The sequence below is a fragment of the Piliocolobus tephrosceles genome, chromosome 11 (assembly GCF_002776525.5).
Source record: "Piliocolobus tephrosceles isolate RC106 chromosome 11, ASM277652v3, whole genome shotgun sequence".
Classification (NCBI taxonomy): domain Eukaryota; kingdom Metazoa; phylum Chordata; class Mammalia; order Primates; family Cercopithecidae; genus Piliocolobus; species Piliocolobus tephrosceles.
The window spans coordinates 114,016,165-114,031,068 of record NC_045444.1 but is presented as its reverse complement, the minus strand read 5'-3'; the positions used below and the strand labels follow the sequence as shown (position 1 = coordinate 114,031,068).

The following is a 14,904-nucleotide window of genomic DNA, read 5'->3' as shown; positions in this document are numbered from 1 at the left end:
TCTGTGATAACTTTATAGAAATTTAGTCTGAATTGATACTGATAACCGTAAACATTTTAAATGTTTAAAATCCTTCAAGGATTCCAAATAATTTTACTTAGTTCTTTCTTGAAAACATTTATAAACCTTAAAAGTTAATGCAGAAAATAGGGCAAATAATACTTGAATACAGGATGGTTGAGAAACTTGCAGAGCTGGTAGCAACACACACACACACCCCCACACACCACACCCACCCAATACAGATTCAAGCATATCAAATCCCATGCAAAACACAAAAACAAAACATCCACATTCAGACACATCACAGTGAAACACACCAAAAAAAACAAAAAACAAACAAAAAAATACAACAGTCATTTCTGTGTTTTACATACAGTGTAGGGTGAAGAAATAAGCTTTTAAGTCTGAATAACAACCAGTTCAACCGGAGAATCTGAAAAAGTTATCCTTCACGGATTTGTAAAAAACTTATGCAACTAGAAGGAAGTTTAGGAGTTATCTAGATTTTTCGATCTCTAGATTACAGATTAAGTTATTCAGCCTAAAAGTTAAATGACATCATTAGCAATAGAAATTCCAGTTTGTGCCTCTGTAATCCCAAAACAATGAGATATAATGAATAAAAATGCAAATTTAGTTAATCCAATGCCTTAAAATAAACTTTTAAGACAATTTACAAATGAGAAAATGCAAGTAGAAAATCACGAAAAAATCAAACTCACCAGTAATCAAAAAAAAAAAAAAAAAAAGAAAAGAAAAAATAATCCCCTGAAATTAGCAATCATTAAAAAGAACTGGAGTAAAAATGGCCCAAGTGCCCTTTTTGGTATTCCATAAATTAAAACAATCTCTTTAAATAGTAAGTTGAGAAAATGTTAATCCTTACAAGCCAATAGTGTAATTTACAAATATTTAATTCCAAGACATAATCCAAATGAAAAGTTAAAGTGAGATATTCAATTAACATCATGAAAAATGACAAATGACCATAAAATCTACATTACAGTACAGAAGAGGAGCCATATCAATGTCCTTAAGATGTACACTGCTCACTCAGCAACTCAATTTCTTAGAAAACATGACTCCAAATCATGTGTACGGGTAAAATAAAAATAAAAACACAGGTAAAATTCCTAATGTTGAAAACTGGAAATATCAACATCTGTCATGGAGATTAATTATGAGAACTCCATACAATGCAACTTCATTGGAAGAGAATCTGCGTCTATATTTGACACTGAAAGAAAACCATGATATATTGAGGAAAAGGTTACAAAATAGTAAGCATAATATGATGCCATTCTGTAAGAAGTCTTTATACTTATCCATAAAACACAATCCAGACATACTTATACCTACATAAGATTATAAACTTTTCTCTATTTCCAAATTCCTTACAATAAGTATGTATTTTCACCATCAGAAGAAATAATAAATGAAAATGTATTTTGTTTGGAAGAAAACTGGTATGCAGGAAAAATTCAATATTAATCCATTTATGCCAGAAGCTGCAAAATTCTTTTTGTGAAAAATTAGACCTTGGCAATGACCCTGAGCAGTAGGATATAAATAACTCCCACAAGCTTAGCATTCCAATAATGGAACACTAGGCATAAATGGGTTAAAAATTAACTGGTTATGATTACAACAAAATATTTCACATTGGCAAGAAGCAAATGTGGAAGAAAAAAACCCCAAAGTTGGAACATTTGGTGTAGGAAGGCTGTGAGTAGTCCTTACAGTTTCCAATAGTGCTTGTGAAACAGGTTTTTTTTTTTAAAAAAATATCCATACTCATTAAAACTGCTAGAATGAGGAGCTTCAAAGTAGGAATACAATATTGACGGGAAGATTAACTTTAAAGTCAGAATTCTACTCCTGCCACTTAGTAATTAGCTGTGCAATCCAGGCCAAGCGAACACTTGTGTTTTCTTCTGACAAATACTGCCTTAAAAGGTTTTTGTATCCATTAAATGGGATCAATTATATGAGATAAATGGCACAAGTTGGTGATTTAAGAATCGTCAAAGTTGCTGACACTTGGCAATTTTTATCTACAAAAACGTTTCATATGTTCAATCTAACAGCTATTATTTTTTAAATATTTTTTTTTTGAGACAGAATCTCACTCTTGTTGCCCAGGCTGGGCGCAATCTCAGCTTACTGCAACCTCCACCTCCCTGGTTCAAGCGATTCTCCTGCCTCAGCCTCCCAAGTAGCTGGGACAACGGGCACCCACCAACCATGCCTAATTTTTGTATTTTTAATAGAGATGGGGTTTTAACATGTTGGCCAGGCTGGTCTCAAACTCCTGACCTCAGGTGATCCGCCCGCCTCGGCCTCCCAAAGTATTGGGATTACAGGCATGAGCCACTGAGCCCGGTCTAACAGCTATTATTCTGAAATGTTTAATTCCAATTTCCAAAGCATTACTAATTTAAACACATATTCCAAATGGCTGTGGAGAATCTTGGTTTGAAAGAGATCTCATTTTAAAGTTGGAAAAGCGGAATTATCTGAATTTCCCAACCCAAAGCCAGTTAACGGCAGAAAAGAACAGGGGCAATTTGACTCTGGTATAGTACTTTTCACAGAGCCCCAAATCTTGAGGTCAGCAAAAATCATTAGCATACCACTTGAGAAAAAAATACGAAGAAAAATAATTTGAGTACTTTCTCATTAAAGAGGCTAAAACAAACATTAGTTCTCTCCTTCTTGTCCCCCACCCTTGGGTGGTAGAAATACTCATTGATTCTAAGGAAACAAAATTTTCTTCTGTGTTCTGGTGATGGTTAGTGAAAATAATTTAAACAAGATGTACAGAATAACCAAGATGGACTCATAACAAATAATAGTCAGTGACCACTACAGGGAAATAAGATTAGGGATGTGACAAACACAGTTCAGTATTTACCTTCTAAATTTCAACAGTGGTAAGGTAAGTAAAATCCCATTACAATGTTTTCTTAAAACCAACTTACATCAATGTGTACTCAAGAAAAAAAAAAATAAAAATCCACCTTTGAAGAAAAAAATATTGCAAATTAAGTAACAAATGGATCCTGCTTTTTAAAAAGGAAGACTTTTTAATTAAAAAAACAAAAAAATGGCAAAAGTTATTAATTAATGGAAAACAGGTTAAGCTGGAAGTAAATGCATGAGCTGCTTTACAGGAATGCATAATGTGAGTGACGAAAGGAAAAAATATTATTTCAATTTTCCAGATTTGACACTCATTTAAATGAAAGAGGCTATTTCCAAATGGTACACAAATTCAGAAGTCTTTATTTTGAAAAAAATTCTTCCAACAGTATTTCACAATGAACAAGAACTTAACCAAATTTATCTATCATACTAAAGTATTTCAGAAATGAATATTGAAATCAGCCTGTAAGTTTTCATCCAATATTTAAAACCACCTCCTGAACTAAAATTGGCCTTCAAAAATCATGGTGTATTAACATTTTCTAAACATGCCCTGCTGACTAGAAGGTCCTGTTACTCTTTCTTTTGAACTTCTAAGTTTCCTTGTTCGCTATTCCTAGGATTTAAAGTGCAAAGGTACTGTCTATCAGCTATTAGGACAAGTATTCTTCATTGAAAATAAACTTTTGCAGGAAACAAACCCTGTGCTTGACTAACAGCAAAGACATGTTAAGATATTTCTGGGCTCTAAACCATGAGGAATCAGAATCAGAACTTTCAGAGTAATAACTCACATTTTTTCTAAAGCATAGGAAGCTAATTTTGAATAATGAACAAACGTGGTTGTGCCAAAACAGATTTTGCCATAGTTAATTTCCACTTTCTCTTCTTAAAAATAAGGTATAGTCTAAGCTAATATAGATAAGGAAAGGCACATACCAACAAACCGCAAAACAAAATATAGCCCCAAGCCATGCGCTTTATTTAGAGTCATGAGTAGGGACAATGAAAAAATTAAGGTGCAAAATAGATGTGAACTTGCATAATCTTTCAATGAACTGACTGCCTTAATCATTTAATTTAAAAGCATAGGATTTTTCATATATCTTCAGATAGTCAATTAAGTCAATTAGAGAGACTTTTTTTCTTCTTTAAATGGAAGAATTTCTTAAATGGAAGCACAAGATCATACCTACACAGCTGGTGAGCCTCAAAATAGAATGATGTCTACTTTATTAATAAAGTTTCCAGTCAGGCAGACTCAAGAGTAATCTTCATATATGCAAAAGAATATTATCATTGTAACAATATATTTAGTAGAAAAGTCTATAAACAAATGTTCTCCCAAAGGGACATCCATATAATGGAATCCTGGAGACATTAAAATAATGAGAGCTGGATGTGGCAATATGGAAAGACAACCAAGTTAAATAAGAACCAAGTCACAAAATTGAACATTTAAAATAAGGAAGAACAGGAAGAGGCATATATATAGGGAACCATATATAAAATGAGTAACATTTCTGAAAGACTATACAAGAATACAAGAAATTATATACCTCTGGGGTGTGAGAATAAGTCACAGAGGGAGACATACTTTTTGACTTTATGCCCTTTGTGTATACTGCATAATTTTTAGAAATCATAAGCATATAACATACAAAAAACCTTTAAAGTCTTTAAAAAACCTGATTGTAACCAAAGCATTCTATGAAACATTGACTATATAAGATTAGTTTACAACCCCTTGCTGCCTTTAGTTAATGATCATATAGTCAAAATTAGAAGGCTCCTTGGCATTTGCTTCCTCTGTCTGTCCACTCAAGATTGAGGGAAGATGCTGAGAATTTAGAATTCAAATTTTACTCTCATTGCTTAAATTGTAACTTGGATAACATTTCGAGATTTCAGAGAACCAATAAAAAATTAATCTATGGGCATTTTAATCACCATCTAAAATATTTTATCCAGGATCACTGTATATTTTTTTAATAAAAGCTCAAATCACAACACTCTCTTTTCATCAGCCCCTACAGCCCTCTGTTGGACAAGCACAGATTTCAAAAATACACTTAAATATACACTGAATTTTTATCCACTAGAATAAAATAAGCAGAATGATATGTATTCTTGGCAATAGTCTTCACTGGAAAATACCACTGTCAGCCCAACCTTATACAACTGACTTCAAAATCAGACTAAGATGTGGCATAACAAGAGCCATTTCCTACCTTCACTATATATTCAGGATCTGCCAACTCAAAGGCCTTGAAAAGCATGTGAATGTTTGAGACTAAGAAAAACTGGGAGTGGTAAGCTAGTGGTCACCTTAAGAGCACATGCCCCATTTTAAAAAGTTGGATTCGGAATGCAACATTTTAAAACACTGTGCTGGTCACACAAGATAGAACTGCAGACAGAATTCAGTGTAAGCCTTGAATGTGCAACCCCTATAAGAGCACAATAATTGGACTTTTTAAAACCAAGGTTCACAAAACTTGGGTCTTTGCAGATTAAATACCTCAGTGCCCAGTATATCTCTAAAAATAAACAAGTGTCCAAATGCTTGCCAAATGAATTAACAATATAAAAGCTCTTCAAATACTGGATAAAATCATCAAATGACCAACACATTTAATTAATGAGTTGTGAAATTTTATGTCCTTTGCTGTGCTGAAGCTGGTTTGCAAAGGCTTGGGAGAGCCACTGGTTTGCTATCTCTTTCATCAAACCGCATTTAATGACATCAGATTGGCAGGAAAAATCACCATGAAGACAGTATTTATACTACAAATATTAGTAAACACTACAAAACAGGGCCTTTTTTCTTTCATGAAAGATGGTTGTTAAACATTCAGCAGCAGCACAACACTGGATTACATCGTGGTTATATATTCATTTGTTCACAACCAACCACACGAACAGTTTAATGTCACTAAGTTTTAAAATATAAAAAGAAAAATTTAACTACTAATGAGGATGAATACAACAGGTTAATTTAATATAAAATTTAATACCACCTTTTAAAAACTAAATTTTAAAAGTGTATAGGCCACAAACTGTATCAATAAAGGTGGAATGCTTTACAAAATCGGAGTCTGTGATACTTCAGATGAGTCTTCAATTTAAAGCATGTTCCACTAGTTACCATATTAATTTACTTCTAAAGTTTAAAAAAAAAAAAGAATAAACTGTACTGATTTCATCAAATTATGAAAGGAATTCAAGTGATTAAAGTTTGTTTTAGATATACAAGATATAGAACATAACTTGTTCAGAATTTCAAAATATTAAGAATGCATCTGTATATAAATGTGACACCATTTGAATCCAAATCTGTTCCCCAGAGTAAAAGCTGCCACTAGCTTAACCTCTCTATGCTTTGCTTCTTTCATCCTAAAAGTACGGGTCCACTGCAGGGATTGTAAGAGATGAAATATGAAAATCGTTTTGCAAATAACTATCTCATACACACCCCATAATACCACTGCTATTATTACCTTGAAGTAGCGTTAAAAAGTCTGCAATTTCAGTTTTTCTCACTAGCAAACAAACAAACAAAAAAACCCAGGGAGTAGTATGTTTGCCCTACAAGTAAATACTGTTCTAGAAATACACAAATTTAAAGTATAGTGATTCTCAAAGAGTCTGGAGACCCTTAAGGGCCTCTACAACACTTTCTTTGAAAGGGTGTGAAAGGTCAAACTATTTTCATTGTACTACTGAGACATTATATAGTTTTCATTCTCATGACCTCACAAGTGCACAGTGGAGGAGGGTGTGTATGCTGTGTAATTTTTAATTTAGAATGCAAAAGCAATATGAAAATTTCACTGCTTTTATTAAGCCAGATTTTTTTAAATGCATAAAATGTAAAACAATGTTCCTGTTCTCATTAGTTTTTGTTCTGGAAAAGTCATTTTTATCAAAAACGTTATTTATGTTAGCAAGTTATTAGTTTATTACTGTTATATTAAAATAAATATGTTTTTAAAATATCTCAGTATTAATTTTAATACAGTAAATTCTCAGAGATATAAGCTACATCACCAAAGCTGTTTGGGGATCTTCATAAGCGTTATGGTCCTGAAACTAAGATGCTCCAGATATGTTGGTACCGCGGTAAAGCAGCAGCCAGGTCACCCTCTCCATGCTGCGAATTGACAGGAACTGTACTTAAGTGGGTGTGTGTGTAGGGGGCAGGGAATCTCACAGGTAAAGCATGAAATGTGCTTTTACAAATTAACAGAAGGAATTATTTTAAGGAAGAAAGTGATAACCAAAACTCTATTTTCACAAAAATAGTAAAATATTCTCTATTTCAAAAAATGAGGAAAAAATGTCTTTACATTATGTCAGAAGATTGCCATCCTGAAAAAAGATCTTTGCTGAACAGGGATACCTGCAGATACCTGAACAGGAAAAACGATCTGACTAAACCAGTAAGCCAAGAAATCTGAAGGTCTTCAGCCTTGTTACCTTCCAGGATTTTTTCTCCTTTTCAGTACTCAACATAATTTTGATGGTCTATATAAAACTAGAATAAATCTGAATGTAAAAGTCTAACGAAAGCTGATTTTCTTTAATAATAAACAGTGAATATCACGAGAAAAACCACTTTAAAGCTACCTCTCTTCTTTTTATTTTTTAGAGATAGGATCTCACTCTATCACCCAGGCTGGTGTGCAGTGGTGTGATCGTAGCTCACTGCAGCCTCCAACTCCTGGGCTCAAGTGATGTTTCCACCTCACCTCCAGGGTAGCTAGGAGTCACAGGCTCTCACACCAACATACCCAAGTTGGGTCTCTTCTTAAACTAAACATTTCTATTTTATAAGCGATAAAGTCAGTAAGAGCTCCCATTTAATTATAAACTTCAATAGTTACCCAGAAAAAGAAATAGTCTTTAAAATTATTTTGATAGCAACCGTTTAATTTACTACTCAGGTGGAAAGCCTGGTAGGTTATTCGGGTAATGGCCTGTAATTAGGTAGCATAACTTTGTACACATGAATCAACTGGGACCCAATACAATCTAAAACAGAAATTCAAATATATTTTCCCTCAATGAAAAGGGCTGAGGAAGTCCTCCAAAATGTAGAGACATTTCAAGTCTACATCAACACACACCTGGACCTGGGCAGCACTCATTTAATCCTAAAAGAAGAGGCATACCGCTCAGAAAGGGGGCAGAGATTTCCCAGTCATCCTGCTTATTAAAACGGTTCAGATAAACCACACTTTCAGCTAGATGTACACTAGACAGCAATGTTTTAACAAGTCTAAAACACTATACAGGTTTAAAAATACCCTAACAACTCATTCATCATTGCAAAAAGGCATTCAACATGAATAAAATGTTTGAGGAAACTGATGTTTACCTCTTTTAATACCAAAGCTTTAAAAACTGTTTTAATCAATTTAAGATAAAACTTTTAAAATATGTACTACATATCTGTGTATGCAATTTCACCTTTACTTAATTACCTAGAGGCATAATAAAGAACGATCATCAGATGATGTAGTATAGTGATGTCCTCTAGGCCTGCTAGTGGTCCTTACACTAATGGCCTTGGACAGTGTATGCTCCTCAGAGATTTTTTCAGTCTCCTTCCTTTCAAGTCATCCCTTCTAAACTGCCAACAGTCTGGACAAGCAAATAATCAAATTTATTAAAATCTCTCATATAAACAAATGCATAAGCTCTAACACACAGACTTTGTGACTTATATGGGTTGCTCAGAGGCATTTTTTTAAAAAACGATTCCAAGTTTCTGAGTTGTGTTCGGTTTTCACGAGACTGCCAGATTACCTCTAGATGAAAGAGGTATTACTGTACACAGATACTTAAACAAGTTCATTTGAATATTAACAAAAAAAATAACTAAACTTATTATCTCTTCCTTTAAAACAAAGTATTCCATCACTTTAAGGTAACACTGAGTTCCAGTTTCTTTCCCCCAAAAAACAAACATAAACAAATATCCTACAGATATCAGATTGCCCAAAAAAAGAAAGAAAAAAAATTGAGGTGCAATAATGTCACAGTTAATGCATGTCAACTTCCAATACATTCAAAGACAAGATTTTTTTTTTTAAAAAATCAATAGTTAAAATAGGCCTTCTGCAGTCTGAGAATTCAAGATACTTAGAAAAATTTGTAAATACACATACATGCAAATTCTTCATATATACAAATTTCACAAAATTAATAAGCTGCAAAGAAATTAGAAGGATTATGGTAAATCTGACAAGCTACATTTAAATGCTTTACCATTGGCATATTCCTGAATGTAGCAGTCATAGTAGTTTTAATAAATTTTCTACATGGCCTTTTTATAAAAAGTCACTAAGAAGTCTTTTAAGAATTCAAGATGTTCTCAATTCACTACTCATATTTAAGGCCACTTTGGTAAAGGCATTGCAGCAAGAACACAAAAACAATAGCATATTTTATAATATTTATTTTTTTCACCTGCAAACTGTAGCAAAACATGATCAGCTTTATTATGCAGACAGGTATCCCTCTACATTTTAAAAGAATTTAGGCATGTATAAATAGAAGAGCTCTTTAGAAAGGAAAAATTCAATAATGAATAAAACCTTCCAATTTTGACTCTGTAACTTTCCAGTAGCAATGGTTAAAATGATTTTAGGTCATTCATTCCAAGATATATGACAGCACCTTAAAAGTGGCTGATCTATTTCCCCAGTAACATTTCTCACATAACAATGTGTTAAAGTTACAAATACTGATATGCACAAATAGCTAATTTCTAAGAAAAATATATACAGTACTGCAGCATAATGAATGTGGTATCTGCAATAACTTAATATTAGCCAATTTTAATATACATGATACCGCTACCCTTTTCTGCCAATTCACAGGTTAAAAGGTGTTACTGGAGCCCTCGGTTTTGCACATATTACCTGGTGTTTAATACACAATGCAGGCTTTTTAAAGACTTCTCTTGTGTTTAAAGCTAAGATCAGTGAAACAAGACAACAGTGCAAGAGGTGGAGAGATGTAATGTGACCACATAAAAGTTCGTTCCAGTAAATTGTCTATATAAGGCTATAAGAAAGGATTGGTTGATGAGCTTCCTGTTGGAAATTGTCCTGTTGGTGCACCAGTCTAAAGGAAAACATAAGACAAATAAATAAAGAGACAAAACTGGTGCATGTACAAAATACAAAAACATTAAACTGAACTTAATTTTATTTAATTAGACTTTCTGGTTAAGAATTATTTTTTAAATTATTGGCAACAATATTTGTTGTTGGCAATATGCTGTATCAAACTACTATGTGTCTTTGATATCCATTATTTCATACAGTTCTTGTAATAGATTCTAAAAAGAACGTTAGAATGGTCTTAGAAAAGCACTTGTGATTCAAACAAAACTTCTGACTCTTAAGGCCTCTTTTTTATGTTCACTAATTCCTAGGGCCTCTCATAAAGTGTTATTTTGACAAGAAAGCAGGTAAGTTTCATATTATAAAATAGTTGATCTACTGTCAATGCTTTGATTTGCAACTATTTTTTTTTTTTTTTTTTTTTGAGACGGAGTCTTGCTCTGTCGCCCCAGGCTGGAGTGCAGTGGCCAGATCTCAGCTCACTGCAAGCTCTGCCTCCCGGGTTTACGCCATTCTCCTGCCTCAGCCTCCCGAGTAGCTGGGACTACAGGCGCCCGCCACGTCGCCCGGCTAGTTTTTTGTATTTTTTAGTAGAGACGGGGTTTCACCGTGTTAGCCAGGATGGTTTCGATCTCCTGACCTCGTGATCTGCCCGTCTCGGCCTCCCACAGTGCTGGGATTACAGGCTTGAGCCATCGCGCCCAGCCGCAACTAATTTTTTTAAAAGGTCAGAAAAGGATCACACATAATGGCTCTGAGTCAATTTGTACAATCTTATGATGTCACTCATATCAATAGAATACCAAATACCATCTAAAAGTATTAATATTCTGCTATTCTTTTTTTTATTTATTTATTTTTTTTGAGACAGAGTCTTGTTCTGTTGCCCAGGCTGGAGTGCAGTGGTGCAATCTCAGCTCACTGCAAGCTCCACCTCCTGGGTTCACACCATTCTCCTGCCTCAGCCTCCCAAGTAGGTAGGACTACAGGCACCCGCCACTGTGCTCGGCTAATTTTTTGTATTTTTAGTAGAGACAGGGTTTATCGTGTTAGCCAGGATGGTCTCAATCTCCTGACCTTGTGATCTGCCCGCCTCTGCCTCCCAAAGTGCTACGATTACAGGCGTAAGCCACCATGCCCGGCATTACATCCTGCTATTCCTTATTTGAAAATAAGATTTAACAACTTATAAAGTACTTAATTTTAAGTTTTGCTTACCATAAAAGGATTACTAGATACTCCAGCAGCTGCAACTTGACCAAAAGGGGTTACCACTGGCTTTGTTTGTCCAAATGCTGCAAAACCTGCACCTTGTTAAAACAGAACCATCAATTACAACCTACATCTTCAAGAGACAATCTGATGCTTATAAAGCCTCATAATAACTTTCAGAGAAATTCCTACCAGAGCAGCAAAAATAAAACGTCAAAAGTTAAGTTGTTAGGCCTCAAGCTCTTTCAGATACCAAAGACAAACTTACTGTAGCATGTCTTAAAATAACTTTTTTCTTTTTTTTGAGACAGGATCTCACTCTGCTGCCCAGGCCAGAGTCCAGTGGCACGATCATGGCTCACTGCAGCCTCAACCTCCAGGGCTCAGGTGATCCTTCCACCTCAGTCTCTTGAGTAGCTGGAACTACAGGCACATGCCACCATGCCCAGCTAATTTTTGTATTTTTTGTAGAGACAGGGTTTCACTATGCTGTCCAGGCTGGTCTCAATCTCCTGGACTCAAGCGATCCACCTGTCTTGGCCTCCCAAAGTGATGGGATTATAGACGTGAGCCACCACACTCACCAACAGAACTTTCATTCAGCTCTTTCATTCTAACTTGTCTCAATAACTAAAATTTATAGGATTTTGTTACTAGATGAGCTTGTGACTATTTGGGACAGGCCGTGCAGACAACACAATGATTTCTACGTAAATATCACAGTATTTGTAGGAAATATTTTTATTACTTATGGCTCTTCCACAGTCCATATTTCAGAACTTTTTCTTTTTTTGAGACGGAGTTTTGCTCTTTTTGCTCAGGATGGAGTGCAATGGCGGTCTCAGCTCACCGCAACCTCTGCCTCCTGGGTTCAAGCAATTCTCCTGCCTCCTGAATAGCTGGGATTACAGGCATGCACCACCACGCCTGGCTAATTTTGTATTTTTAGTAGAGACGGGGTTTCTCTGTGTTGGTCAGGTTAGTCTCGAATTCCCGAGCTCAGATCTGCCTGCCTCGGCCTCCCAAAGTGCTGGGATTACAGGCGTAAGCCACCACGCCTGGCCCGTATTTCAGATTTTTAAATAACCACTTACTTTATAAAAAAAAAAAAAGAAAGAAAGAAAGAAAGAAAGAAAGAAAGAAAGAAAGAAAGAAAGAAAGAAAGAAAGAAAGAAAGAGAAAGAAAACATGTAGTTGTGATTCAAGAATCTTCAAATCTATGCACTTCAAACTTGAGCAAATGACAGAAATAGGTAAAAATGGTTGAGTTAATCCTCTTGTCTCTTCCTAAAATCAAATAACAAACTCTAACTACGGTATAGTTATCAAATTAGAAAAGTAGTCTATTCCACACACAAAAAGATACACATTTCTGTGAAGAAAGGGGAAAAAACCCAACATTCTAGGTCTATATATTCTCCTTTTAAAATCAACAGGCTTGTAAGACAAATTAATCAGAAAAAGGCAACAGAAATTCTGAGAATGACAGGATACTCTTTACATAGTCACTGATTTCCCATAAATTGTAACCTGCTCACAAAAACTTATAAATTCACTTAGCTTTCTGAGGTTCAAATCACCAAAAGCTTTTATTTTTGTGTAGTAAAACTCAGTAGATAATAGTATAGTATTCTTCAGAAAAGTCTTTCTGCCCAAGCACACAACATTATGATATAAAAAGGATACATAAAATGAACTTACAGCTCGCCAAATGTTAGATCTTACCATTGGGCTGTTGAGAAAAAGCTGTCTGTTGAGGGAAAGCTGCTTGGGCTGGAAAGGCAGGCTGCTGGAAGCTGCCACTAAAGCTGGTGGGAAGACTGTAGGGAGCAGGAGTGCCGAATCCCGTGGGCATGCTCATGGATGCAGTGCCAAAGGTTGCCGCTGACAGAAGAGAAGGGCTGATCAGTTACATACAACAGGACATACTCAGTTTCTCACAACATTGTAAAAAAGACATCATTCACCTTGAAAAATACTAAGATGTACATTAAAGGCAGGGTTAATTCCAAAATTCCAACAAAGTTAACAACGAGTTTTAGTACTACACAGTTTAACATAACCTGTAGAAGTTTTATTCTTCTAAAACAGAATGACCAGAATGAAACTAACTACCAAAGCTGTTGTTTGAAATCCCAAGAAAATTTCTTAAATTATAAATTCAAGTCTAAATAGTAGTCTGTTTTTTAAAGATTATGCAATTAATATGTAAACTAGTATACATTTTTGTTCTTAGTTTTGTTTTGCTATATGCAGTAAAATAACAGCCAAAATTTTATCTACTGAAGTATCTGCCATAAAATAATATGTGTTCCCGGAAAAAAATTTTAAAACCGCTGAAAAATAGTTCACTAAAAAGAACAGGACTTATAGGACAAACAGGGTTAGTTAGAGGCAGACCACTCAGAACCTATGCAGCTTTGTAACTACAGCCAGAGAAGGAGAGATATTCTCTTAACAACACTAATGCAATTAAAAGGACATGTTCCTATTAAATCAATTCCATATATATATACACACATACACATGGATTCCCACCCACTTCTGGAAGGTAAATGAAGACAGCTTTGGAAGACTGAAGGAAGGTTAGGGCAACTGAGCTATCGAAATTAGTGTGAAATCCGCAAAGATTAGAAATGAAATAAGCATTCTTAGAAAGAATGCAGAATAAATGGCCATAGTGTTCACTACTACTGTATTCTTCCTTGGCTTGCCATGCCTAGCTGGTATTACTTGGTGGACAGAGTATTATCACACTGGGGGAAATGTGTGTGAACACCTGCTACATATGTGGAATGCTGCCATCATTTCCCTACTTACTATTCACTTACAGTATGTTATTTATTACTAGTGAATATTAAAAACAGAATCTCCAACTATGTGTTCTAGGAAGGGTCTCAGTAAAATAAGAGCCAATAATGTTGCTTTAAATATAGACTACTAGTAGTTACATAATGAAATATTCTAAGGATGATGCAATGAAAATACCATGAAAATTCACTAAATTTCCTGATTTTAAAAATTTACCAATTTGTTCATGGATTTAAGGCACAGAAATTAAACACTAAAAAATGTTACATGGAATGTCTTTTATTTTTAAAAAGCTGAAAATCAAGTTACAGATGTTGCCCAAAGTAATCCCTGTAGTTGTAATGTTTGTAACAATGCAATTCTGCTCAATGAACCTAATTAGAATATTAAAAAACTACTTTTTTATTATTGATGCGAAAAAAAGGAAAAACAGGCCATTGGGAAGCAGGTGAATTAAATAATAATAAGCACACTGCAAGGGTAATGGGAGGGCTTCATAACAGACAACAATGCACTGACGTAACTTTGACAAATCACTTTAAGAGAGCACTAAAAAGCAAAACTTGGATACAGTTAAGCAAAACCAAACTCCATGGAATAATGCAGTAAAATGGTTTGGTATATCAAAAAGGCATCACTCAAAGTACCATGAATTCAAACTCAAGAAAAAGAATCAAAACGGCTATTAACATTCTAATATGACCATGTAGGTAAGCAGTAATGCTTTTCAGCATTTACACATAAATCACTAAAAAAATTTCCATGTAATTTTAAATATAATGTAATCCCAATGCCACACATCCATGCCCACTCTATT

General features: G+C 34.7%; 1 protein-coding gene across 4 annotated transcripts in view; it reads right to left on the bottom strand.

The window, feature by feature from the left end:
* Nucleotides 1-3,265: 3,265 nt before the first annotated feature.
* Nucleotides 3,266-14,904, bottom strand: part of AGFG1 (ArfGAP with FG repeats 1) — an 83,860-nt gene continuing 72,221 nt past the window's right edge. For 2 of the 4 annotated variants that reach the window (XM_026454889.1, XM_026454893.1), the window contains 3 exons: nt 13,002-13,160; nt 11,283-11,374; nt 3,266-10,062 (listed from right to left, as the gene is read on the bottom strand). In XM_026454889.1, the coding sequence (XP_026310674.1) occupies nt 10,003-10,062; nt 11,283-11,374; nt 13,002-13,160 (311 nt within the window). In that variant the 3' untranslated portion in view covers nt 3,266-10,002. The remainder of the gene's footprint in view (nt 10,063-11,282; nt 11,375-13,001; nt 13,161-14,904) is intronic. The other 2 variants (XM_026454892.1, XM_026454894.1) reach the window with 1 other exon arrangement.